At 45.1% G+C, this 27,123-nt stretch overlaps 1 protein-coding gene across 8 annotated transcripts in view; it reads left to right on the top strand.

The window, feature by feature from the left end:
• The window catches only part of DRP2 (dystrophin related protein 2), a 61,336-nt gene that overhangs the window by 4,655 nt on the left and 29,558 nt on the right, over positions 1-27,123 (top strand). For 5 of the 8 annotated variants that reach the window (XM_028714849.2, XM_028714851.2, XM_028714850.2 and 2 more), the window contains 8 exons: positions 917-1,063; positions 18,672-18,805; positions 19,488-19,644; positions 21,074-21,194; positions 22,443-22,711; positions 23,496-23,642; positions 24,563-24,641; positions 26,264-26,324. In XM_028714849.2, the coding sequence (XP_028570682.1) occupies positions 956-1,063; positions 18,672-18,805; positions 19,488-19,644; positions 21,074-21,194; positions 22,443-22,711; positions 23,496-23,642; positions 24,563-24,641; positions 26,264-26,324 (1,076 nt within the window). In that variant the 5' untranslated portion in view covers positions 917-955. Of the gene's footprint in view, positions 1-916; positions 1,064-5,476; positions 5,590-18,671; positions 18,806-19,487; positions 19,645-21,073; positions 21,195-22,442; positions 22,712-23,495; positions 23,643-24,562; positions 24,642-26,263; positions 26,325-27,123 lie in introns of those variants that run through there. The other 3 variants (XM_028714854.2, XM_028714855.2, XM_028714856.2) reach the window with 3 other exon arrangements.

Raw genomic sequence — 27,123 nt, 5'->3', positions numbered from 1 at the left:
AGGAAAGGAACCCCCGTAACTCCAGAGCTTACTCAATGACAAACCCGTGAGTGTGACATTGGGATGGAGTTCTGTACGCAAGTCTCTTAAAATGGTGCAGAACTATTAGGAGAACTTCTAGCAGGTCCCTTATAGGGCTAAGAAAATGCCCTGCTCTTCACTGAGCAAAATCAGGGCACTGTGATTGACAAGGGTTCTTTTTATACATCCATTCATGGGCGGTTGTTTTGCAGCTCTGCACTTGGAGATGACAAGTGCACAGCCTTACAAAAAAAATATAAGCAGAAATGGCAAAAGCATCAGTGGATAGTGATAGCAGTGGGGAGTTAGTTATAGAACCAATGGTGGTGTAGTGGTTAGAGCATTGTTCTCAAAGGGTGTGGTGCGGCAGGAGAGAATGGCAATTGTAGCTGGAAGATAAGGACAATCAAGGAAACATTTAGACATTTCAATGTAGTATCAAAATATTTATTATTATTAATTAAAAATTGTGGTGTGGCATGAGCAAAATTTTATTCTGAAAGTGTGGCAGGTGTGGACAAAAGTTTCAGAAGCACTGGGTTAAAGTGTCGGACTAAGATCTGGGAGACCTGGGTTCAAATCCCCCCCCCCCCCCGGACACATAGTTCACTTGGTAGCCTGAGGTCTGTCACTATTTCCCAGCCTAAAATACCCCGTGGAACGATTTAGAAAGTGATCAGTAAATCAGTTATGATAATAGTGGTGATGATGATAATCCAACATGGCAGATCCTGCATTTAGCAGAGGGGTTGGACCTGATTACATCTGAGTGCCCTTCCAACTCTCTAAAAGCCCATAAGAATCTAAGGAGAGTCTTGCTGGATCAGGTCAGTGGCTCATCAAGAGTCCATGAAGTGATCAAGTAATTCCTGCTCACTCCCTTTTCCATTTCTAGTGTTCCAAAGCAGATATGCCCTCATGAGCGTCTGTTCTAATGCAGCCAATGGTCATGCAGGGATGCTCTTTCACCCTCCCCAGATGTCATGAGTGGCATGCCACAGGCCAATCTCGTCGCAACAGCACCTCCCATGCACAGTCTCAGGTAAGAACTCCCGCTATTTATTGGTTCCTGTGCTCTTTAGGGGGGGGGGAGGGATGTCTTTGTTTATATGTGATATTTTGTATAAACTGTTTTTGCAAAAGCTTATAACTAAAAAAAAACAAAAGTGAAAGAAAAAATACAGTGAAAGAAAACAATAGCTCAGCATATTTGAGCAGCTGTGGAAACCCGGTCAGATGGGTGGCATATAAATATATTAATATTATTACTATTATGGGGAGAAGCAGGTGGCTAATGACGGGGCGTGGCCGGCAGGGAGTCCCAAGGGCCAAATAGGGGCATTTGGAGGGCTCAGGTGTTAAATTCCCCACTTCTGTCCTAGCTGTTGTCTCATTGCAGATGGGTCTTCCTCCATGAATTTGCCTGATCTCCCTTTTTAAAGTGATCTATTCTAGTAGTCTTCCCTATCTCCTGTGGCAGCAAGTTGGACACGTTAATTAAATATTAGTTATGTGTTGTGGTTCTGGCATGTGAGAAGGGCATTTCCATCCCAAGGAACAAAAACTGTGGAGCTTGTGTGTGAGAGTAAGAATGGATAAATGATAAATGAATTAGGGGCAAAGAGGGGGGCACTTTTTGCTTTGGCCACACTCACCTTTGGCCTCCCCCATTTCCAGCCTCACCCACTTCTGTCTTGTAGCTCCTAGCCACTTTCCACCCAAGGAATGCAGCCCTCAAACAAAAATGTTGTCTGTCCCTGTTTTGCGACCATAGAAACCAGGTGTGGGGAACTTTTAGCCCTCAAATGACCAGGGATGATGGCCATGAATCCTGGAAGACCTGCTCCCTGTGAGATAACCAGTCTCATATAACCAAGTCTATTTAATGCATGAAGGTGTTAGAAGCATAGAATAAGCTGTGCCGCCAGGCTTAGCTCACCTTGGGAGGGACTTTGTTCCTCCTCAACCCATGTCTTAGCTGGTTGCTGAAGCTCAGACTGCATGGCTCTTACAAACCACTCTTGAGTTCCTATCACAATAATTTAAGAACTTTTACCACTGCCAAGTTTTACTGCCTGTGTAACTTTATATGAATGCTATATGGAAAAGCACATGAATCGGATCTTTGGAGAGTTGTACGTAAATTCTTTTAAACTTAGCAAATGTGTGGTCTTTTTCTATGTTGGGGAAAGAGGGAAACTTTGGGTGGATCTATTTTACAGGCCTAACAGCCTATATTTCCACACATTAATTTGCAGCATGTTTTGTGATTTCAAATCTCTGCTGGGGTTCTGTCACCAAAAAGTACTTGCCCAAAACCTGTATCTTGGCATCCAGGAAATTCTCTTCTCTATGTTTATTTTTTTCTTGCAACTAACACTCCCTGCCTTGCTGGCCTTTTCCCACCTGGCCTGGGAGGGTGGGGCCCTGACTCCAGCTGTAAAAACTGAGACTGCTGAACAGACTCTTTGGGCTATTTAGAGATTTTTGTTGGAGGTTTTCGTTGTTGTTATCGACATAAAATTTCCGTACCTTCATATTTAGATCTTACAATTTATGTGGAAATTGTTCAGTTATGGTATTTTGATAAGTATTATTTATTGTTTATTTCTATTTAAGTTACATTTGCAATTATGTAAATCTTTTCATGTTGTAAGCCGCCTTGAGCATGGTTTTCACTATGGAAACATACAAATTAAATGATGTTGTTGATGATGATGATGATGATGGGAGTTGTAGTTCCACAACATCTGCAGGGCCAGAGGTTCCTGATACCGACAAAGAACATGGCTTTTGCAATGTCTTCAAGGCAAGCTTCAGCCCTGCAAACATCTCACTGTAGAAATTTTAAAAGCTGTGAGGTGGGGCGGGGGAGAGAGGGAAAGGCAGAGGTGGTGGACAGGCATGCAAGAGTGCAGGAGGTCATCTGGTGGAAAGAAGCAGAGGGCAGAGACAAAAAGAAAGAGGGAGCTTTTTATCATGTGCCCGTAGGTGGGACCGAGCATGGAAACATTAGCTTATAGGGGGAAAGTCTGTGGGAGACCATTAGTGGCAGGAACGGAATCCTCTTGGTCAAAACAAAGACATTCTTCCTCTTGCTTTGGTGCTGAAGGGGGTGGTGAATCCCAGGAATTTTCAGTATTCCCTGCGGGGAACCTGGGCTGCTTCCAGACAACCTGTTTATTGAACATTCTTTGTTATTTGTTTCCACAGAATTTGCAGGCAGGTTTGACAACAGTCCCCTGTTTACTGAGCATTCGTTCTGATTTGTTTGCGTCAGGGGTTACATGATATGGCAGAGTTTCTCCAGACGGGTGTCCTCCTCCTTGCGAAACATGTATCCTAAAACATGTCTTCGACACATTGATAGTGCATTAATGGAGTATTTATACTGGATTATTCATACATTACTCTGCTTCATTAATTGCCCTATGATTGCTTCTCAATGCTACTGGAAGGGCACGTTTACACTATAGCACAACAGAAGTGGGACAAAAACCAAACAAACCTAGAAGATTTATTCAGCGTTCACTATGATTTGTTTGCAGACAGTTTATGTGGGGGATAGGTTCTGATAAGTTTTTATTGAGTATTTGATTTGTTTGCAGAGTGGTTATATGACACAGGTGGCAGGTGGTCTAAACAACTGAGCCTCTTGGGCTTGCCAATCAGAAGGTTAGTGGTTCGAATCCCTGTGACAGGGTGAGCTCCCATTGCTCTTTCCCAGCGCCTGCCAACCTACCAGTTCGAAAGCACTCCAGCGCAAGTAGATAAATAGGTACCACTGTGGCGGGAAGTTAAACGGAGTTTCCATGCGCTGCTCTAGTTTCCATCACGGTGTTCCATTGCATCAGAAGCGGTTTAGTCATGCTGGCTACATGACCTGGAAAGCTGTCTGTGGACAAACGCTGGCTCCCTCGGCCTGAAAGCGAGATGAGCACCACAACCCCATAGTCGCCTTTGACCGGACTTAACTGTCCAGGGATCCTTTACCTCTACCTTTTTATGGCAATGAGCACTCATCCTGACTTTCTTGCATATACATCTATACATCTTCCTGTTAGTCATTTGTTCATGCCACTTTTCAGTGCATTTCCCCATCACTTTCCAAACCAGAAAAAGTCCAGCACTTTCTCTCTTTTTGAAAAGTGGATTTGTTGTGCTAGGGCAACAGCTCTTTAATCCACTTAAAACACACACACCTAAAGTTCTGGTAGACACTGGCGGAGGAAGAGGAGTGCGGGGGGAGTGCACCACCCCTGGCAGCGTGATCCCCAGGGTGCCATCACAGCTCTCCCCCCCATGCTAGGCACCCCGCCCCCGCAGGTGGTGCGCCACACCCCCAGGACCCACGCCAGCCCCACCCCCGCCTGCTCTCTGTCCCCCAGGGCCAGAGCATGAAGCTCCGCTACTGCTGGTAGATGATCAAATTCCTCCTGCAAAATCCTGACAGTCCAGAGGAACCCTTGTGATATGAAAAATTGCAGGATTTCATCAGGAAGCTACAGAACATGCACTGATTGGAAACAAAGCAATATGTTCGTACAGGAACTGTTGCAGACACAAACAGTTTAGAAAGCGCAGCCATCTACAACTGCCCCAATAACATTATGAGAACATCATTGTTAATGCATAATAAAAAGGACATCTTCCCTCCCCTTCCCCCTCCCCACCCCATCCTGATTATCCTACACATTTTCCTGCCAATTCCTTTATTGCAAAAAGGATAAAGGTTTGCTGTGGTGGGTTATGTGAAATTATTATGCAAGTGTGAAACAATGTTGATTGTGAAGCCTGGATTTGCTGGTATGTGATTGAATCCCACCTGGAAATAGGGACAGTCAGGAAGCATGTTTGGTCTGTAAGGAAGACTGGCAGACAGGGAAGGCCTGGTCCCATCCCTTCAGTCTCCGAAGAGGGATCTTTCCTCCACACCGGTTTTCACAGCAGTTCCCATCAGACAACAGACTCCATGGCATTGGTGGCTGGTGCCCCTTTGAACGGGTGGGCAGAAGGCAAAGATACCAACAATAGGTAGAGACAAGAGACAGTGACAGGCAGAACCTATGAGTCTTAATTTTGCTCCCTACTGAGTTCTACAAGGGTAAGCATTGAGGCCAAGGAGAAAGAATCTGACAGCCATGGCCAACACCGGGTCATCCATATAGCAAGGTGACTATTCTCTTTCGACCCTTTTACTGCAGTTGAGTGTGACTGTCACAAGTCCACTCTGGGAGGGCAAGACGTTGCCCGTGACATTCAGCCTCCCTCTCACGCAGGCAGCTGCTTCCACCCCAGCCAGAGGATCAAGTGGTTTGGAGGGTGTTGGAATTCCATATGGACAAAGCTGCAATTCACAGCCTGAACGGTGGCTCTTGCTGCCACCCCCCTGCAAGATTCCTAGGGGGTCAGCAAAGAGACGGTAGCAAACCACTCCTTCCACCAGGCTTTCCCCGTTCCCTCCTTTATCTCCCTTTTGGATGGCTTTGGTAGGGCTGGCAGTCGACAACACATGCTCTCCCATGGAGCTACCAAGGAGACCCTCTGGGGATCCTCGCGTCTGCCCAGGTAAGGGAGAGCTGTCTGCAAAGGCAGAGTGCAGGCATGGATCTAAAAATAAAGCAGTTCACATGCATCTGGGCAGAGTGGGAGTGAATTAGCCAGCCTGACATCCCTGCAGTAGAGAGCAGCTGGAGTTTTGATGCTGAGCTGGAGACAACTGATTCCCCCATCCCAGAAGATTTTGTTTCAGGTTCGGGATGTCTAACTCTGTGTCTGTGTATGGGCAGGTGTATTTCACATTTCGGCACTTGGTGTGTTGTGAACTTCTCTTGCAAGCTTTGCACGCTTGGGCTGTCTTTCGGCTCCACGTGGCAGCACCCTGTGGAGTTGTCTTCTGTTGTGACTCTATTGCAAGCTGCTGCTCTAAAAGAACCCCAGATTCCCCTGGGGTTTCCCATCCTGGACTTAGGGTTTCCAACTTGAAACATTCTTCCTGGCTGACAGAGCAAGGCTAACCTACTTTAGCACTGTGAGAATCGGCGCATGAAAAGGCACCATCTTCCCAGTGTGAAGGCATCGTGAGATGCAGCAGCTGTGGCATGAATGATTTATAATGCTCATCTTTTTAAGTTTCCTTTGCACTGTTTTGGGTGTGTGTGTGTGTGTGCGCGCGCGCATGTGCTCCTGCTGTACTTGCAATGTGCTCCCTAGCACAGGTGCGTAATTTTGCACTCTTTCAGAATTGATGCTTCCCAGAATGTTTAACTGGGTATTGCAGATTTGCAAAGTTTTCCAGTTGAAATGAGATTCTGTTTAGCACAGCTCTTTTTTTTTTTTTAAGCAAAGCAATCAAAATATTAAAGGGTTTCTTCAGTAAAATCTTTTAAGACTCAAAATATTAAGAATTAGTTTGCCAGATGCGATGCTTAACACTTGAATTTCTTCCATATAATTCCTAAGCCATCCTGTGGATTTATTAAAACAAGGGGACACTGTAATTATGCATGGATTTTTTACAAGCAAATCTGTGTTAAAAGAGATTTTCCTGGGGAATTCACCCAGCCGCACACCAGGTTTTTTTTGTTCCTTCTCTTAACAGACCATGGAATATTGCTGCTGAGTAGTCTTTGCCCTCCCCAACAAGAATGCTCCCTTAGGGTGCCCTTCTGCTGAGAGCATTATGATGCTTGAGTATGCTATTCCTGGAGCCCTTGGGGTTGATGCCTTCTAATGGAAGGCAGTAAATGCTACATCGCTTTGGAGGACTAATGGCTAATTAGTCAGAGAGAGAAACTATGGCCAGCACAAATAAAGTCACAGTGGTGTTTTTCTTTAGTGAAAATGTCAGCAGCGGCTTGCAAAAAGTGGAAGCTGCTCTGTGTGTGTATGAGAGTTGGTTGTTGAATGCCAAGATCCATCTAGACCAGGGCTGGAGAACCTATAACCCTCAGAATGTTGTTGGACTCCCAGCTTCCATCATCCCTGATCATTGGCAAAGCTGGCTGGACCTGACTAGAGTTGGTAGCCTCACAGCTCCCTCCTTCCAGCAAAACTTGGCCAAGTGCCACTGGGAAGCTCACATGCAGCTCTTGATGGGGCGAAAAAACCATGTCCCTGAAATCCACGTCTCCATTATCTGTCCTTAAGGTATGCAGTCTATATACTTGGAGGCTCCATTTTGTTATGGAAATGAAGAAGAGCAAGGCCAAGGGGTCCTTGTTTTCTTCCACAGTCCATGGTGGCCAGCCAACCAGCCAGATGCTTTATTGAGGCCCATCATCAGAACATGAAGGCAACAGCCTGGCCCGATATGGGCTGAACCCTAACCTTCCCCTTGACATGCTAGTTTTCTATGTGCAGGGAAGTGACATATCTAGGTGGTAGAGCACTTTTGCATTGCATGCAGAAGGTCCTAGGTCCACTGTCTGGCACCTTACAGATGTTTCGGACTATAGCTTCTGTCGTCCCCCAGCCAGCGCAGTGTGCTTGAGCCTATTGTTTCCCTGGATGGAGTGTTACATATGTGTGTTTATAGAAACTTCTGATTTTTTCACGGCTAGAAATATATAACCTTGTGCACATAGATAAGAGTTTCAATACTCTGCCCACTTTCGCCTCTAGAATCTTCCCCGCTAGGACATGTGACCCTCGGGCTGAAAATGGTTCCCACCTCTGGTGTTAAGTAATCAGGGGGAAGGACACCAACAATAGGAAAGAGGCAGGACCACTAAGATGAAATTCTAATTTAAATAAGTCAGTCTCAAAGCATGTGAGTTTCTCCATCAAGGAAATTTGTTCCGCAGCAGTGAGCTTAACAGATAATGTCACCTGCAATCCAGTTCACCATTTTCTGGGGAGTAACACTATCTAAGTACAGTACACTTCAGGTTACATACACTTCAGGTTACATACACTTCAGGTTACAGACTCTGCTAACCCAGAAATAGTACCTCAGGTTAAGAACTTTGCTTCAGGATGAGAACAGAAATTGTGCTCCGGCGGCACGGCAGCAGCGGGAGGCCCCATTAGCTAAAGTGGTGCTTCAGGTTAAGAACAATTTCAGGTTAAGAATGGACCTCCGGAACGAATTAAGTACTTAACCTGAGGTATCACTGTAAACATTATTCCATAGTGAGACTGCAGACCTGTACATACCTTCCTGGGAGTAAACTCTGTTGGACTTGGTGGGACTTTCTTGTGAGTTTGCTTTGAACTTTTTATGCAAAGTTTATTGGCTTTTAATAAAAGCTCAAAGAAGGGAAAAGATAACCCATCAGCAACACATGTCAATTCACAATACCATTTTACAAAACCAGGCATAAGGGCTTGCATGCATAAGACAGTTCCTCTGCAGGTGGTATATTGGAGGGAAGTAGTAGCAATAGTAGCAGCAGCAGCAACAGAAGTATTACTGTTCCACTATACATTTGGAAAATTGTTTGTCCGGTATGCATTTGGACACCTCTTAAGATAACACATTCAAATTTTGCATGACAGTTCCTGAGATCAAGTAGCAGGTTTTCATCTATGTTTGGATGCAACTGAATTTCCAAACTGCACCTCATGTTTGGTTTTTTAGAATTCCCAATAGCAACAGATCTGAGGCTTCTAGTTATTTAATAAATCTAGTCAATTGATGTCTGCATCCTGCCTCTCCTCCAAGGAACTTTGGGTGGTGAACGTATGTTCTCTCATTTTCATCCTAATGACAAATATGCAAGGTTGGTTAAAGTTGAGAAACAGAGACTGGACCCTACTGTGTGGCTGAGGAGGGATTTTAAACCAGCTCTCCAGGTGTTCCAAGCTATGGTGGGAAGGCTTGTGGTGTTGATTCAGTGGCATAAGAGGCAAACATCATGACAAGACATTGGAGGAGGGTATGATGCAGACTCGAGGAGAGGGAATGGAACCATGGAACAACAATGTTGTTGTTGTTTAGTCTTTGTCTATGGAGTTTTCTTGGCAGGGATACTGGAGTGGCTTGCCGGTTCCTGCTCCAGGTGGATCACGTTTGGTCAAAACACTCCACCATGACCTGTCCATCTTGGGTGCCCTGCTCGGCATAGTTCATAGCTTCTCTGAGTTATTCAAGCCCATTCGCCATGGCAAGGCAGTGATCCATGAAGGGGATGGAGAAGAATAGGGATGGGCAAATCTGGCCATTTTGTTTTTTTCTCAATTCTTCATTTTTCCAGTCTTTAGCTCCCCACATTTCTACATCAGTATTACTTTTTTCTTTTAAAGTCCCTTTCAACATAAGAATACACACATTTCTGTGTGCACTTTTGTCTTCAGACACATTTTTCATGTTATTTTCTCTTACTTCATTTGTACACATAACTTGGCTTGCAGAACTGTATCACAAAGTTTGGAGAAATGCAGATTTCAAAGGATGGCTGCATTCCAGACCACTTATCATTATTATCATTACATTTATATTCCTCCCAGAGGGCAGTATTGTTTCAGAAAGTGCAATATTCCCATTTTAATGCGAACAGAAATGAATCTCTCCTCCCTCCCTAGCTGGCATCATGAGCAGATGGAAAGATGCTGTAGGGCTTGCATCTCACCCTCGGGCCGGTGTTTCCCCAAGCCTGACCCAGTGATTCCTGGCCTTTAAGCTAACTGCTCAATACATCCCCCGATAAATGCTGCAGATAAATAGTTGGCCAAAATAGCCCACAGCAGGCTGTGCATTTATTGGGCATTTACTTTTCAAATGAGAAGCTAAGATAGCCAGGTTTCAAGGTTCGATATACGATTCCTTGATTATAGCCAGTGGTGTAGCATGGGTAGGTGGTGCTGTGGTAAACCATTGAGCCTCTTGGGCTTGTCGGTCAGAAGGTTAGCGGTTCGAATCCCTGTGATGAGGTGAACTCCCGTTGCTCTGTCCCAGCTCTTGCCAACCTAGCAGTTCGAAAGCATACCAGTGCTAGTAGAGAAATAGGTACCGCTACGGTGGGAAGGTAAACGGTGTTTCCATGCGCTCTGGTTTCTTTCACAGTGTCCTGTTGCACCAGAAACAGTTTAGTCAGACTGGTCCCATGACTTGGAAAGCTGTCTGTGGACAAATGCCGGCTCCCTCGGCCTGAAAACTAGATGAGCACCACAACCTCATAGTTGCTTTTGACTGGACAACAGTCCAGGGGTCCTTTACCCTTTTTTTTACCTTTTTATGGGTGAGCCATAGGGGCAATTGCCTGGGCACAAAATTCTTAGGGGCACAACATTCCAAAAAGAAAAAATAAGATAATATTTTTAAAAAAAATAGTGCACACCCCCCCGCTCACACAGAATATCTTCCAATGATCATGAAGGAAGGACTGAGGAGTGAATTGGAGTGACGGCCTGTTGCTCAGGTGCCCTCTGCATGAGCTTTAGAAAGCTACCCGCTCCTCAACAACAACAACAACCTCCCCCCATATACTGCTCACCGCTGTTATTGACACTCACGGGGTGCCACTGCTGCCACTTGGGTAGGTCACCGAGCTATTGCCCCTTTGTTCCAGCCTATCAGAGGGCGGTGCCAAGCATACTTTCCTTGCCCCAGGCTCTGGCAACCCATGCTACCCTGCTGATTATAGCTTCCTTCTCAGGGACACTAGACAGATGGAAGTAATGAGGAGCCAGAAGCAAAGGGACAGTCTGCCCCCCCCCCCCCGAACTCTTGCCACACTAAAATCTGTAATCTAATAAAACTTACTATTTGGTTAAATTGCTAGGAGAGGCATGTTTATGTGCAGTCCTGTTGAGTTTGGCTTCATCTCCTTTGCCCATCAGGCTCTACCCTATACCTGTCCAGTATGATGAGAGTCTGCCCCCCAGAGCAATTACTGCAACCTCCTACCCCACTAGGCTAAGGTTACCAAATGTCCCCATATTTACAAATCAGTCCCCATACAAAATCCATTGAAGTTGAAAAGTGTCCCTGGATTCATTGAAAAAAATCTGGTAACCTTACACTAGGCACTACTGGAATCCATGTCTGTTCTAACAAAAGCTACCTCTGAGTTGCCAGTTTCTACTCTGTCTGTACCTAGGAAAACCCACCTGATGTATCTCTTTGGGTAATTATAACCCTTCTCTCTGTTACCTAGAGGCTAACGGATTTAGATTTTGCACCATCTGAAAACTGCACAGGCTAAATTTTGCTCTCTACTCTTCTTAAGCGATATCCAAAATTATGGGATTACCAGAGTTTTGCACTTGCAAACGTTAACTGTTTACAAATGCATGCTTGTTCATTTTAATACACAAATTTATGCTTCTCCATTTTTAATACTCTGCCCCTTGCCTTGCTAATTGGCTGGTTTAAGAAAATTCCATTTAATGATTTTATTTGTCCCTGTTGAATTGGAGAGATGGAATCTGTGGTTTGTGATATGATATATAACACATTTTGTATAAATTGCTCAGAGAGGGGAACCTGGAACACACTCTGGGAACTCTAATATCTAACAATTTAAGTAACTTTTCCTAAGTTACTTAAAAAAAGTAGTTGAAGTCTATCCTCAATACAAATTTGAACACAAGACGGTGAAGTAAGAATTGCTTTTATGTGAATCTTTCCATACTCTTATTATGCTAATTACTTTGTGTTTATCAATTTTTATTAATCTATGACTATGATCAATGAATCATGTCACTCCAGCTGTACTGAGATCAGGCTGTGGTTATTCGGCATCAAGAGTAATGCATTCTATACAAATTCAGAAACACTTCTGCCTTCAGAGTTGCTTTATATTTTTCAGGGCTGCACCCAAGACTCCCAATTCATGGTATGAGTCCTGGGAACCTATAATCCAAAATCATTACAAACAGCAGCCCCATCATCAATGGGGAGACCCTTGATTCTGTTGCTGCCTCAGTGTATTGATGATGGATGCTTCATTTTGTGTTTTGTTTTGTGTTTTCTTGGTGTGTGTTTTTTCTTCCTGATGTTAAGTTTGATGGTTTATATTTTAATGGTTGAGTCATTCTTGCTTTTATGTTTTTTAAGCCACCTTGAGCACCTCCGCAAGGGCTCATGGACTGCAATTCTCATTGCACATGTCCAGGAATTATCCAAGATGCTGCTCCATGCAATGTCGCAGAGGATGCTGCTTGTTTTTTTAGTTGCAGATTTATACTGGTTTTTGCAAGGAAGGGCCATAACTCAGTAGAAGGGCATCTGCTTTGTATGCAGAAGGTCACAGGTTCAATCCCTGGCATGTACATATGTAAGGCTGGAAGAGACACTTATCTGAAACCCTGGACAGCCACTGCCAGTCAGTTTGGACAATACTGAGCTACATGGATCAATGAGTCTGATTTGGCATAAGGCAATTTCCTATACTCCCACCTGGGACGTGGGTGGCGCTGTGGGTAAAACCTCAGCGCCTAGGACTTGCCGACAGCGCCGTTCGGTCCCAGCTCCTGCCCACCTAGCAGTTCGAAAGCACAATTAAGTGCAAATAGATAAATAGGTACCGCTTTATAGCGGGAAGGTAAACGGCGTTTCCATGTGCTGCGCTGGTGCAGGCTCGCCAGAGCAGCTTCGTCACGCTGGCCACGTGACCCGGAAGTGTCTCTGGACAGTGCTGGCCCCTGGCCTCTTAAGTGAGATGGGGGCGCAACCCCAGAGTCGGTCACGACTCGGGCAGGGGTACCTTTACCTTTTACAGTGGTGCCTCGCAAGACGAAATTAATCCGTTCCGCGAGTCTCTTCGTCTTGCTGTTTTTTCGTCTTGCGAAGCACGGCTATTAGCGGCTTAGCGGCTATTAGCGGCTATTAACGGCTAAGCGGCTTAGTGGCTTTAAGAAAAAGGAAACAAACTCGCAAGAACTCGCAAGACGTTTCGTCTTGCGAAGCAAGCCCATAGGGAAATTCGTCTTGCGGAACGACTCAAAAAACGGAAAACCCTTTCGTCTAGCGAGTTTTTCGTCTTGTGAGGCATTCGTCTTGCGGGGCACCACTGTACCTTAATTTCCTATACTCCCAGGAGATCAAGGTGGTATACTCTGTTCCCAAATAAAGCCCTTAATTCTTCCTCGCAACAACCCCTGTGAAGTGTGTTAAGCCAAGAGACATAGGTGACAACTTCCTGGGACCCTGGGTGCCCGAGTACCCAAAAAATCCCCCATTTTGGTACCAGGGGCTTGCATGCTGGGTTTGAATGTGAGTCTCCCAGTCCTGACACTTGCTGACTCAAATCTCAGCTTGTGTGCAGCTTCATCGGCCCACATTTAAGCACGTATTGACCCTGAGCAACTGTGTGTCTTGTTTGTGCAGGATTTTGTCCTGGACTTGATTTTACTACTGGAAATGTATATATTGTGTTGGTAGCACAATGTCTTTTACCTGGGAGGCCAGATTAGTGGCTTGATTCTATTTAGCTTTCCCACAGAGAAGGAAATTAATCTTAAGTGGTTTATGGGGTGAGGGGCGGAAAGGAAAATGCAATGGAGGGAAAAGATTGAACAGCAAATTGATAACTGCAATCAAAATACTAATAGCAGTAGTACAAATCTAGGAAACTCAAACAGATGGCACCCACAGTTGTCGTTGTTTTAAATAGCAGATATATATATAGCATTAGCTATTTCCAGTCCTTAAATAGCCAAAACAGCATCACCCCATGTACAGAACATCAGCAGGTTTGGGTTTGTAAGTGCACAAAAAATATTTAGCAAATAAAATCCTAAGAGGGAGATCCGCCAAACATCCCAAGTCCAAGAAAAACTGAGAATGCCCAGTGGCTTGGAAGGCTGACCGTTAAGGGTGGGAATGAAAACTGGAGGGGTATAGGATTTTGTGGAGTAAATGGAACGCTGAACAAGGAGCACTCTACACTGCAGCATTTTGTTGCAGATCCCACTCGGGTATTACTATTTCTGATATTCAGGCTTTCCATGTGGCTGTTTGTATAGCTAAAACAGTGTGTGCACATGCAGGCATAAATATATCCATGCATACACAAACACACACACAACATCTTAGCAAGCTTGGACTTGGGGATCACCAAGTTTTACAGAAGTGCAAAAAAATGGGAGGAACCCAAGGGTGGAACCTAAAAAACAGCTCAGTGAGGATTAAGAGTGGTTACAGAATCCTAATGGGTTGTTTGGAATGAGGGGATGGATTGGAGTATCCTGAACAGGAGCAATTCACGCTGCAACATTTTGTTGCTGCTTTTATGTGTCACACATTAAATGTTAACTGGTGACCATTTAGAAAGAGGTAAAGAGGGACTCTGGCAGGTCTTCATCACCAAAGTCACCAACATCATTTGGATGCTCATGCAACCAATAGCAGATTGCTTATGCATGATGACTATTAATTCACTGCTGTAAGTTTTATTTATTATAACACTTTTGGATTTTTGAATCATTGCAAAGAAAAACAACACCAATGTGTTGTTGTACCTGTACATCTCTGCAGTTCCAGTTTGCATTGGGCACATACCAAAAGAAACAAAATGCTTTTATATCTGCTTGAGACCTTGATCATACCATTTTGCTCAGTCATGAAATACATATTTTGGGTATCAAAAATAATTCATATGTCGCAATGACATCTAATTAAGAAAACATATTTTGGGGGTATTTTTAAGGAAACATATGAAGTCTTTTTATAGTTTCATTTGAAGAAGGATGGAAGAGTCATGCCACTTGTGGGAGTGATTCATTATTTTGTATTTGTTATTGCTATCCAGAATCCTTGCTCTCTTAAAATAGAACAAGCGTATCTGTTCTCTTTTTAAATGTCAGAAGTATGTTCCATTTTTTCCTTTGCCTCAGTTTCAGATGCTTCAGTAGTCAAAAGCATTTCTAAAGCCCTCAGTATTTTTAAAAAAATATGTAAGCAGTGTGCACTTTGTACAGGAAAACATCCACTGAAACAACAGTGCAACCCTAATTAACAGGGAGCAGAGTCAACAACCCACAACCAGATCAGGATGAATGCTCAATAAAGACCAGGTATAAACTAACTTCGGCATAAGCTTCGTGCGAGCAAATCAGGATGAAAGCTGATTAAATGGGCTGTCTGGAGGGGTCCTATGCAGTGCTTTTTATGGGGGGACACAGGGGTATGCATACCCCCAAACATTTTGTGAATCTAAGTTTGGCCTCATTGAGGGGCAGTATTTAATATCAGTAGGAAAATGAGAGTACCCCTAAACATTTTTTTAGAAAGAAAGAAAAAAGCACTGGTCCTATGTATTTTATAATGAAATTGAGTGCAGTGTAACTGCTTAATATAATTGAGTGCAGTGTAACTATTGCTGCTGCTGTTGTTGTTGTTGTTTGGAAACAGGGCCAGGACTCAGAGGAGTGAGTTTTCACCCTTGTCCCTGCCAGTTGAAATGCAGCCGCCTGATGCCTCTTGTTCAGAATAAATGGAAAGCTCTCACTGATGACATTGGGAGATAGCACATGTTATCCCATTGCCCAGTTCAGGTGTAGGGAGCCTTTTTGACTCTATGGACCAGATCCTTATCTGGCTCCATCCCTGCAGGTCAACAGGATCAGATGGGCATCACCAGTCAGACTGGATATCAGATTGGATATCACCAGCCACATGATGCTGTGATACCCTGCCTACCTGCCCAGATCCCTTGTACAGTGGTACCTGGGGTTACATACGCTTCAGGTTATATACGTTTCAGGTTACAGACTCCACTAACCCAGAAATAGTACTTCGGGTTAAGAACTTTGCTTCAGGATGAGAACAGAAATCGTGCTCCAGTAGCGCGGCGGCAGCAGGAGGCCCCATTAGCTAAAGTGGTACCTCAGGTTAAGAACAGTTTCAGGTTAAGAACAGACCTCCGGAACGAATTAAGTACGTAACCAGAGGTACCACTGTACAGTGGTTCCCAAGTAGGCTTTGGCTCTCCTTCCAATCAGCAGAAGCCTGCTTTCCTTTGCCCCAATACACAATTAGGGGTACACCTTAATGCTTCTGATATGCTATTGTGTGAGGAGCCAGGTGGCCATGGTTTGTGGGCCAAATTTGAACCCCTGGCGGTTCAAGTTCGACCAGCAAACCAGAGGTTCCCCAACTTTGGCATAGTTGGTTGGAGGAGGGCATTTAACCATCGGAAGTTTAAAAGAGTAGGGAAAATGTTCTGTTAGATTGTGGACTGTCATTGCACCGCTAATGTAGGGATGTTCTCTATCTGTGGTTGCTTGGATTCTTGCAAGGAATGTTGTATTGTGCAGAGCGTGGTCCAATCTAGTAAAGTATTTCTTGCATCCTAAAGAAATTTGTATGCTTAGGATCACTTAAGCCCAATAGCTATGCCTTATGTATTAAGAGATCCAGGCTATGCTTTCCTGCCATGAAAAGACTATTGGTATACAACCAAGATTCTAGTCCATTAAAAAAAAATAAGTTAGACCTCACAAGACAAGTCAAAAACCATCCTTGTGATGCAGGAGGAGGAACAGAGCAAAAGCGGCAGTTTGAGAGTGACCAGCCCAGCCAAGTTCTGCCCTCTAGTGGTTCCTTATGAGGAAGCCAGCTGTGATTTTACCCTTTCACCCCCACTATATTTCCCTGTATTTGCAATGGTCAAGTGTGAGTGCTGATTGCTATGTAGCCAAAATGGCACCACTCATGCCAAGAGGGAGGTATCAGGAGGCTAGAGAGGGAACTCCAGAGTTTACAGAATTACATACACACACACACACACACACAAAAACAACATTAAAAAATTCCTTCCAGTAGCACCTTAGAGACCAACTAAGTTTGTTATTTGTATGAGCTTTTGTGTGCATGCACACTTCTTCAGATACACTGAAACAGAAGTTACCAGACCCTTATATATAGTGAGAGGATGGGGAGCGGTATTACTCAGAAGGGTGGTGGGAATGGGTGATTGGCAGGTCTACCACACCTATCTGTTTCAGTGTACAGTGGTACCTTGGGTTACAGACGCTTCAGGTCACAGACTCTGCTAACCCAGAAATAGTACCTCGGGTTAAGAACTTTGCTTCAGGGTGGGAACAGAAATTGCACAGCAGCACAGCAGCAGCAGCGGGAGGCCCCCATAAGCTAAAGTGGTGCCTCAGGTTAAGAACAATTTCAGGTTAAGAATGGACCTCCAGAACGAATTAAGTTCTTAACCCGAAGTACCACTGTATCTGAAGAAGTGTGCATGCGCACGAAAGCTCATACCAGTAACAAACTTAGCTGGTCTCTAAGGTGCTACTGGAAGGAATTTTTTTATTTTGTTTCAACTACAGCAGACCAACACAGCTACCTACCTGTAACTATAAAAAAAACACACATTTAAAGGAGTGGAGAGAAGAAGCTATGGAGGGAGAATCCAGCAGGCACAATGGGCTTGAAATGCTAACTGCTCTAGTGGGGAAAGGCAAATAGAAGGAGGCATTGTGCAGGAAGGCTCTCAATAACAACACTCCACACTGTAACTTTCTGTTGTAGAGCCCACTTACGTAGAAAGTGTCCTCCTACTAGTCCAGATTTTTTTGTCCATTTACTCCAAGAGTAGGGAACCTAACTAGACCTGCAAAGCTATTTCCTCCAAATAACACCCACTTGCCCCACACCTGACATCAGGTGTGAGGCAGAGGAAGATGCAGCTGGGGTCTGCACTGGGAATGGGCACGGACTCCTTTGAAGGTTTCTCACTTCTGATGTCCACAGTGTAATAGTTATCACATTTGCCAAACACATGAAAGGTTCCCAGTTTGATACCAGGCAGATACAATTACCCTGGGGGGGGGGGACTCCTCAATTGCAGGGGGTTGGACTAGATGACCCTCATGGTCCTTTCCAACTCTACTGTCCTTTGATTCTATGACTGACAGTAGCTCTACAAGGTCTTGTGTCTTTCCCATCACCAATTCCCCCCCCCATCTGCACTATTCAGTATTGCGCCACTTTAAAGCGTCATGGCTTCCCCCAAAGAATCCTGGGAAGTGTAGTTTGTTACAGGTATTGGGAGTTGTTAAGCAACCCCCTATTCCCCTCAGAAAACTACATGTTCCTTGAAAAAAGGGGTGGATAGTTAAATTACTCTGAGCATTGTAGCTCTGTCAGGGGGATAGGTAGTCACCTAACAATTCTCAGCACACTTAACAAACTACAGCTCCCAGGATTCTTTGGGGGAATCTATGAGTATTTCAAGTTGTATCATAGTGATTAGGATTTGGGGCATGTTTACTGTTACCATCTTCTCCTTCCCTAATATGTACTGATTGAAAAATCCCAACTACTGCTGATAAACAAAAATTGAACATCCATGAATACTCATGACAGCAAGTCCTGTCACACTATTTTTTATTTTATTTTTTTGGTTGTGAGCTTTTAAAAATTGCTTAATGAAATTGGTTAATGAGGCAAAAACAAAACAAAGATGACCCCCCCCCTTCTTTTTCTCTTGTTTTTCATGATACTGTACATACAAAAGAAAAGCGGTTGGGTAACTAAAAATCAGGTGGTTAATAAACTAAAATGTCTTTTATAAAGCAGCACCCAGTATTAATCATAGATTTTTAGAACACTTCCTATGCATCCCTTCCCACACAATTGTTCCCCAACAAGGAAAGAAGAGGAGCAATAGGATAAAAATTTACTGCGCTCCCTTGCCGTTTCTCTTCATATCATAATAGAGTTTCCTGCTTTCTGTATTTATGCTCAGGTTAAAACAGCCCAAGATGGCGCTGCACCGGCCTGTGTGAGCCAAAAGCCTCTGAATGGTGCCATTGGGCCACAGATGCCTCTTGAGATGAATCTCTGCTGGAATGAGATTAAAAAGAAATCGCACAGCCTTCGGTGAGATGCTGGGAGATGCGTGGCAAAGGGCCTTTGTTTTCCTTTGGCTTACAGAAGCCAGTCTGACAGATACTGAAGCCAAAGTTGAAATCCCCATGGGTGAGGATAGACAGTGCAAGAATGGGAAACCGTTGTGGCTCTGGTCTGGACCCTGCGAACCAGCTTTGGCAAGCAGATGGGGCACCCTACCTGTCAATCACACAGTGTCGCTTTGATGTCACACAACTGGCAGACAGGTTGTCCTGCCCACCTGTCAAAAATCTGTTGGACGCTTAGGAACCGCTGTGCAAGGGGCGTTGCTAGCCCTATGCTTGGTGCTTGCAAAATGCAGGTTTTTTTCTCCCTATCCCACATTAGCTGAAGGGGAGAGGAAGGAAGAAGCCTGCATTTTGCAAGCATTGGCTGTGTGAGGGAGAATTATCTCTCACAGCCAATGCGGGGCGGGGGGAGAAGAGGGAGGTCAGAAAGCCATTTTTCTCAAGCCATAGCCATAGTGATGTCCGTTGACATCACTTGTGACATCAGCCAATGGACAAGGGAAGGATTTAATTCTGAGTATCCAAAACACATACTTCCGAGATGGTTTCATTTGTCACCCTCTCAGCATTCTGCTTCAAACACATCGCTTCCCATCTCTATGGTCTCATTCTTCTTTGCCTGCTTCCCACCTTCATTTCCTCAGGGCTCGCTTGGAAGCCTTCTCAGACCACAGCAGCAAGCTGCAGATTCCCTTGCAGGAGATCATAGACTGGCTTGGCCAAAAAGATGAGGAGCTCTCCGCCCAGCTGCCACTCCGTGGGGACGTCCTCTTGGTTCAGCAGGAGAAGGAGAGGCATGCGGTAAGTGTCCCAGAGGGCATAAGGTAAAGGTAAAGGGACCCCTGACCATTAGGTCCATTCATGGCCGACTCTGGGTTTGCAGCGCTCATCTCGCTTTATTGGCCGAGGGAGCCGGTGTACAGCTTCCGAGTCATGTGGCCAGCATGACTAAGCCGCTTGTGGCGAACCAGAGCAGCACATGGAAACGCCGTTTACCTTCCCGCCAGAGTGGTACCTATTTATCTACTTGCACTTTGACGTGCTTTCGAACTGCTAGGTTGGCAGGAACCGCAGAGGGCATAGCATGGCATTAAAGCGGGGGTGAGAATAAAGCTACTAATGGTTATTAGGCACAATGTCTGCGAACTACCTCTACCAGGATAAGAGGACATAATATGCCTCTGAAGTGGGCATCCCATGAGCATGTTGGGCTGCAGGACTAGATGGGCCTTTGGTCTGATCCAGTGGGACTCTTAATATGCTGCTGGGCTACAGCCCATCATCCCAGACACCTGGTAGCCATGCTGGCTGGGGCGGCTGCAGTGAGGGCCCTATACCTTAACAGGCCCTCAAGTCGCCTTCTGCAAATTAAACCAACCTGCAAAAAAATCACCCTCCACAACCAGGGGCTCACCATGGAAAAGACCCTCTTTCCATGCACCATCTACCTAATTTTATTTGAAGGAGTATATTGAAAGGCTGTCTCCTCCAAGTCTAATTAAAAGATAGATAACACCAAGAAGTGAGAGCAGGGGGCTTCAATTGCAAGGGCCTTGCCTGGTATGGTAAGGTGGACTTTAGTTCTCTTTTATAATATTCCTCTCTAAATATGCATCTGTACATGTAAATTATTGTATGTAGATCCATTTTGTCCTCTCTTTTTGGCAATGGTTAAGCAGACACCTTATCTGTGGCAGAGCTTTGGAAACATATAAGCTGCCCTGTCCTACGCCATGTGTCAGCTGAGTGTGCTGCAAGGTTGGCAAGGCTGGGCATTTGCCAGGGCCCCCAGACCAGCAGAGGGGGCCTCCCTCTCTGAACTATGCTACCATTGCCACCTTGCACAGAGTACCAAAAAAATCCAAGCAGTGGCGTAGCGTGGGTTGTCAGCACCCGGGGCAAGGCAAGTAATTTGTGCCCCCTAACCTGTGGATTTGCGCCCCCTAACCCATGGATTTGCGCCCCCTAACCCTAACCCTCAGATGTTGCGCCCGGTGCGGCCGGCCCCCCCTGCACCCCCCACGCTACGCCACTGAATCCAAGGCAGCCTAAGAGAATTGTTAGTTCACCCCACTTTGAACTCCCACCTCTTTCAGGCTGAGGGGAGCCCACTGAGGGTGACATTCCTGAGGGTACCCCAAATCCTGGTACTGGAAGGGGGGGTGTTATGTGCCCGGGAAACAACATTGCAGCTCACTTAATCTTTCCTGCTTCTCTCTCCTTGGCACAGGCATTTATGGAAGAGGTGAAGTCCCGGGGCCCCTACATTTACTCTGTCCTGGAGTCTGCTCAGGCCTTCCTCACTCAGCATCCATTTGAAGAAGTGGAGGACTCCAATTCCGACAGCAAAGGTTTACGGTCCTACATAACTTTAGCTGTCTCCCCCAGTCCGCTCACGCTGCACCTTCAAACAGACCCTTCTCGTTCTGCTGGGCCAAAGCCAAAAGGCAATGCTAGCTCACTGGCACATGGCTTTTAGGCTTCCAGGCTGACCGGCTGACCTTCTTTGTCACCATGGAGAGATCCCATAATCCTTCCCTGTCCTGAATTTTCCATGAGCGCATTTGGAGGATAATATACTCCTGACCTCCAGAAGGATATAATAGAAGTTAATCTCATTCCTAGATGGGTGTCTTGAAGGCTGCAGGAAGGACAGATCCCCTTTTAAAATGGTGGTGATGAGCTACATAGGATGGGCAGGGACATCTGAAAGCAGTTAAGGAAGTCAGGTGCTCAGAATTGGAGCGGGGGGGGGGGGGGAGGTACCAGACTGGAGTCGATGTTACTACAGTGGTACCTCAGGTTAAGTACTTAATTTGTTCTGGAGGTCCGTTCTTAACCTGAAACTGTTCTTAACCTGAAGCACCACTTTAGCTAATGGGGCCTCCTGCTGCCGCTGCGCCGCCGGAGCACGACTTCTGTTCTCATCCTGAAGCAAAGTTCTTAACCTGAGGTACTATTTCTGGGTTAGCGGAGTCTGTAACCTGAAGCGTATGTAACCTGAGGTACCACTGTATTAGTATTGCTATTGGTATTACAATTCATTACCTGCTCTTCACCCCAGGTTCCAGGGTGGGCTACGATAATTAAAATGCAATGTTAAAAACAGTTTAAAACAGCATAAAATTACAGAAGCAAGCTGGGTCCTGAAAATATACATCTCAAGTATCAAAAACCGGGTTAAAGAGGTGTGTTGTTGTGGAATCGCTCATGCCTGCAAGTGTTTTATTTCCCAGTATGCAGGACCACTGGTCCTGATAGGTAGGGATGGTGGCAGTTGTAGTCCAAAAAACAGCTGGAGACCCACATTTGGGAAACACTGGGTGTAGGCAAGAGGCACAGGGAACTTTAGGCAGGCCCTCTGAACTCCCCCCAGCCCACCCTTTCACAATTTATAATTTATTCATCAAAGTATTTATATACCACCCTCTCACAAAACACCAGGGTGATGTTGTGCTAATAACATTTAACTGCAATACAAAGTGCCTATACCTGTTTGCCTTTCTGCTTCTACCCTTCTCTGAGTTCCTCAGGGCTGCCACTCTCATGCTTGACCTCCAGGTCAGTTGCCCTCAGTCTTCTTCCTGCTCTGTTTCTAGATGTTTCCCCAAGACACCGGATCCAGAACATCAGTCGTTTTGTGTGGAAACAGGCCACTGTGGCCAGTGAGCTGTGGGAGAAGCTCACTGCCCGCTGCGTTGACCAGCACCGCCACATCGAGCGGACCTTGGAGCAACTGCTGGAGATCAAGGGCACCATGGAGGAGCTCAGCACAACCCTCAACCAAGCTGAAAGTGTGAGGGAGACTTGGGAGCCCATTGGAGATCTCTTCATCGACTCTTTGCCAGAACACATCCAGGCCACCAAGGTATGACCTGGAGGCACTTGCGGATGAACAGGGGTGGGAGGGGGAGCGCACCACCCCCGACACCATCAGGGAGGGGGGTACCATCCTGGCTGCCCCCCCGGACACGCACCGCGCACCTCCCCACCGCGCCAGGTGCCACGCCCCCAGGATGCACACCATGCCCCCGCAGGTGGCATGCCACGCCCCCAGGACGCGTGCCAGCCACACCCCTGCCTGCTCTCCTCCCCCAATGCCGGAGCATGCAGCTTCGCCACTGCCTGGAGGGAGGGAGTGGGCAGACACTGAGGTTGCCAAAAACAACCAAGGAATCTTGTGGCACTTTAAGACCATAACTAATTTATCTGTGGCATAAGATTTTGTGGGTTAAAGTCCACTTTATCAGTTCCATGAAGTGCAGTCCTTCAGCAAGGCCCTTGAACTGTGGTTCCCAACATCTGACAACCAGTGAGCTGCTGGGCACTTAAAAAGTGCTCTACAAGGGACTTGTGAGTGGAACAACCTTCCTAGCTATCTTAAGAGGTCTGTGATTGCTTTCTTCCACCACTTCCAACATGAGTTGGGTCATCATGCATTGTTGAGTGCATTAAACCCCATTTGTAAACAATCGAAGGTCATTGGTTGCTGACTTAATTCTTCTTCTTCTTCTTCTTCTTCTTCTTCTTCTTCTTCTTCTTCTTCTTCTTCTTCTTCTCCTCCTCCTCCTCCTCCTCCTCCTCCTCCTCCTCCTCCTCTCCTTCCTTCTCTTTCCAACTTCTTTTTCCTTTGGGATGGGATGGATCTCCAGTTGTTCAAAGAGGAGCTGTCCCCCATGAAAGATGCAGTGAAGCTTGTGAATGACCTTGCCCATCAGTTGGCTATCTCCGATGTGCATCTGTCCATGGAGAACTCTCGTGCCCTGGAACAGATCAACACACGTTGGAAACAGCTGCAGGTGAGGGAGGGGACACAAGAACCTTGTAGAGTTGGAAGGGGCCCTGAGGGTCATCCAGTCTAATCCCCTCCAATGCAGGAATCATACATGACAGAAGGCCATCCAGCCTCTGCTTAAGAACGTCCAAAGGAAAGTCCACCACTTCTTATGGGAGTCTGTTCCTCTGTTGAACAGCTCTTACGGTAAGAAAGATACCCCTGATGTTTAGTCAGAATCTCCTTTCATTTAACTTGAATCCATTGGTTCGGATTCTACCCTCTGGAGAAAACAAAACTTGTTCCATCCTTCATGTGTCACCCTTTGAGACAGTGGTTTTCAACCAGTGTGCTGTGGCACCCTAGGGTGCCTTGAATGATGGTCAGGGATACTGTGGACAACACTGGCCTCTTTCCCTCCCTCCTCTGATGCCTTCCTGCATCTCTGCCTCCCCAAGGCTTACACAGCTGTTTATTGCAGCAGCCCTGGCTATAAGTTCTGCAGGTGAATGGCTTGTCTCCATCATTCGTAAACTGTGTTGCCTAGAACTGTATGCAGTACTCCATGTGTGGTCTGATCAAGGTAGAATAGAGTGGGACTATTACTTCCCTTGTTCAGGACACTATATTCCGTTGATGAAGCCTAGAATAGCATTAGCATCATGCTCTTGACTCAGGATAAGCTTTATTCTCTACTAAAAACCCTGGGTCATTTCCACATGTACTAGTGGCAATCCACGTCCCCTATTTTATATTTGTGTAGAACTTTATACTTGCTTGCCTGGGTGGAGGGTAGTGTTTGTGTAGAAATCTCATGACGTTTGTGTGGATGGAATATAGCCTACTCTGTAAAGATAGGAGGCACATCTGGGTTCTGTGCTGGACAGGCTGAAATGCCACGTTTCTGCCCACCAATTTTCTTTAATATTTACAACCTCTGCATAGGTCTCCATCAATGACCGGCTGAAGCACCTTCAGGACGCCCACCGAGACTTTGGGCCAGGATCACAGCACTTCCTTTCAAGTACGTAGACAAAGTCTACAGCTGAAGGCATTGTCACTTTGGAGGGGAAGAGATATTCTCCCTTCTCTTTAGCATGTTTCACATGTGCAGCTGAATGAGATGATAGAATCTTGAGGAGGTAGAATATATATAGTGCCATTTCAGGCTGCAACTGCAGGGTGCCATTTCTGTAACAGTTTTTATTATTATTATTCATAAAAGTAAACCTATACAACAAAAACAGGACAACTTGGTACAAATTTGTGGTCAGCGGGCATGTGTCAGGAGATACCAAGAACATGTGGTCAGGATACCATTGTTGTTGTTGTTGTTGTTGTTGTTGTTGTTGTTGTTGTTGTTGTTGTTGTTGTTATTCATCTCTTTCCTCCTCCAAAGTTCATTAAGGCCCAGCTTCAGTGTGTTTCATAGCCTGGGTGAATACTGAAACTTGATGTCATGTGATGCGTATGCTGCCTGTTCGCTTGCTCTGAGACTGCTAAGCTTGTTAAACAACTCTCACCCCCAAATGATTTTAAAATGTGCTTGGTTTATTTTCAAAACTTGAAGTGGGCCCAGATTTTCTTTTCTTAAAGAAACAACAGCAACTTGCCTGTGGACTTCCTTTATGACTGTTGTAGCCATCATTTCTAGTTATCATTCCCACAGTCCTGAATAAAGCTTTCCTTAGCTTTGACAAAGGGACTAAAATAATCTGATGTGGGGACAACATTTTATGCTTGATACAGTTATTATAATTAATTAATTGCTTTAAAATATTTACCGTTGGCCAGCCTCGAGGATACCATTTTTAATGTTTAAACGGTCTCTCCAGTAGTAAAAACAAAAACAGACAAAAAAACCCCTAGCTCATCAGGGGAAAATGTTTAGCCCCCACTTCCTGATGTGCTAGTTTTCTTCTGGCAATGATTTATTTGCTTATTTTGACCAGAAAAGTGGAATGGAATGGACCATCTGGAGAGAAAGCACAACTAATCAGCTGGAATGTCCTCATGCTGAAGATGATGTTGTCAGCATATAAACTGGTCTCCAACCATAATAAATTATCTGTCTATCTATGTTGTCAGCACCACTCAGTTCACTGTTTCCCATTGTTTGTTGTCCATAATTAAAAGCTATACTGCCTGTGATATATGTGATGCATTCATTTCCTTTGCAATAGCTGCACCATCTATTGCTTTCTCAAACTTATGGCCAATGGTCAAGGATGATGGGAGTCCAGCAGCATCTTCAGGGCCACATATTTCCCCATCCCTGTTCTAGTGACCCTGGGAAAGGAGCTGAACCCTGAAGAACAACGACACACGCTAACAATATTTTAGTAAGGTATTTGCCCAGACAGGCAAAAATGGGAACCAAAAGAAGGGATATTGGGTTGTATCCATTGCAAATCCTACTAAGTGTAGATCCATTGCAATTAATGAACATGATTAACTTAGATCCATTAATTTCAATGTGTCTATTCTGAGTAAAACTTTGCAACTTTGTTGCATAACTGTGTTTTTCCAGGTATGAGGATTAGAAAATAGAACTGGTTGCAGGTAAATAATTGGGGCATTCAAATCACATGCAAAGTGCTTATCAGCCTTTTCTGTCTATCTCCTCTTTCTACTTTTTTCTTGCAGCCTCAGTCCAAGTCCCCTGGGAACGAGCAATTTCTCCCAATAAGGTCCCATACTACATCAAGTGAGTGTGCAACAGCATCTGAATGAGTTTCTGGTCTTGTCCTATCCCTTGTGATTGAGAGCAGTATTCAGTTTTTCTTGCCACATATTCAGGCATCTTACCCACAACCTAGCCCCATATTGCAGTCAATAAGATTTGTAAGTTCTCTGTGGGACACTGTGGGGGTCTGGGGTCCCCAAGATATCCACGTGTTTGAACCTCCATATTGCTTTATTTCATGATTGGCATTGCTCTGATTAGCACATCAGCATAAACAATTATTTATTCGTACCTGCATCCTCTGGGATTTTCCAGGGCATTCCTTCTCCCAATCCCAAATCACAGAAGGTGTCTACAGTTTTGTTTTAAATATTATTTTTATTAAAGATTTCTTAGTTTACAAGAAATACGTACATTGTCTGTTTTTTCAATATGTGTTTGCTACAGATCAGTTCATTTGTTGTGAGACATTACTGTTGCATGCAGTGTTAGGTTTGGAAGATAAGGGGGGGAGGTGGCATGGGGGGCAATGCTTCTATTTTTCTACTTAGTGCATGTGTGGGGTTTTGTTTCAGCGTTATTTGTGCGGGGTCTCTTTCTATATACTATTTCCCATACTATTTGGTACCATTGGTCCATGACAAAATGTCTACAGTCATACCGGTACACAACTCTTGAAAAAATATATATTTATATGTGGAACACACATGTAAACACACACGGCCTAGGACCATCGTACCTATGGGACCACCTCTCCTGGTATGCCGCACGGAGGACCTTAAGGTCTATAAATAGCAACACCCTAGTGGTCCCGGGCCCT

This window comes from Podarcis muralis, chromosome Z, assembly GCF_964188315.1.
Source record: "Podarcis muralis chromosome Z, rPodMur119.hap1.1, whole genome shotgun sequence".
Classification (NCBI taxonomy): Eukaryota; Metazoa; Chordata; class Lepidosauria; order Squamata; family Lacertidae; genus Podarcis; species Podarcis muralis.
Note: the sequence above shows the minus strand (reverse complement) of the source record. Positions and strands in the feature narration are given on the sequence as shown.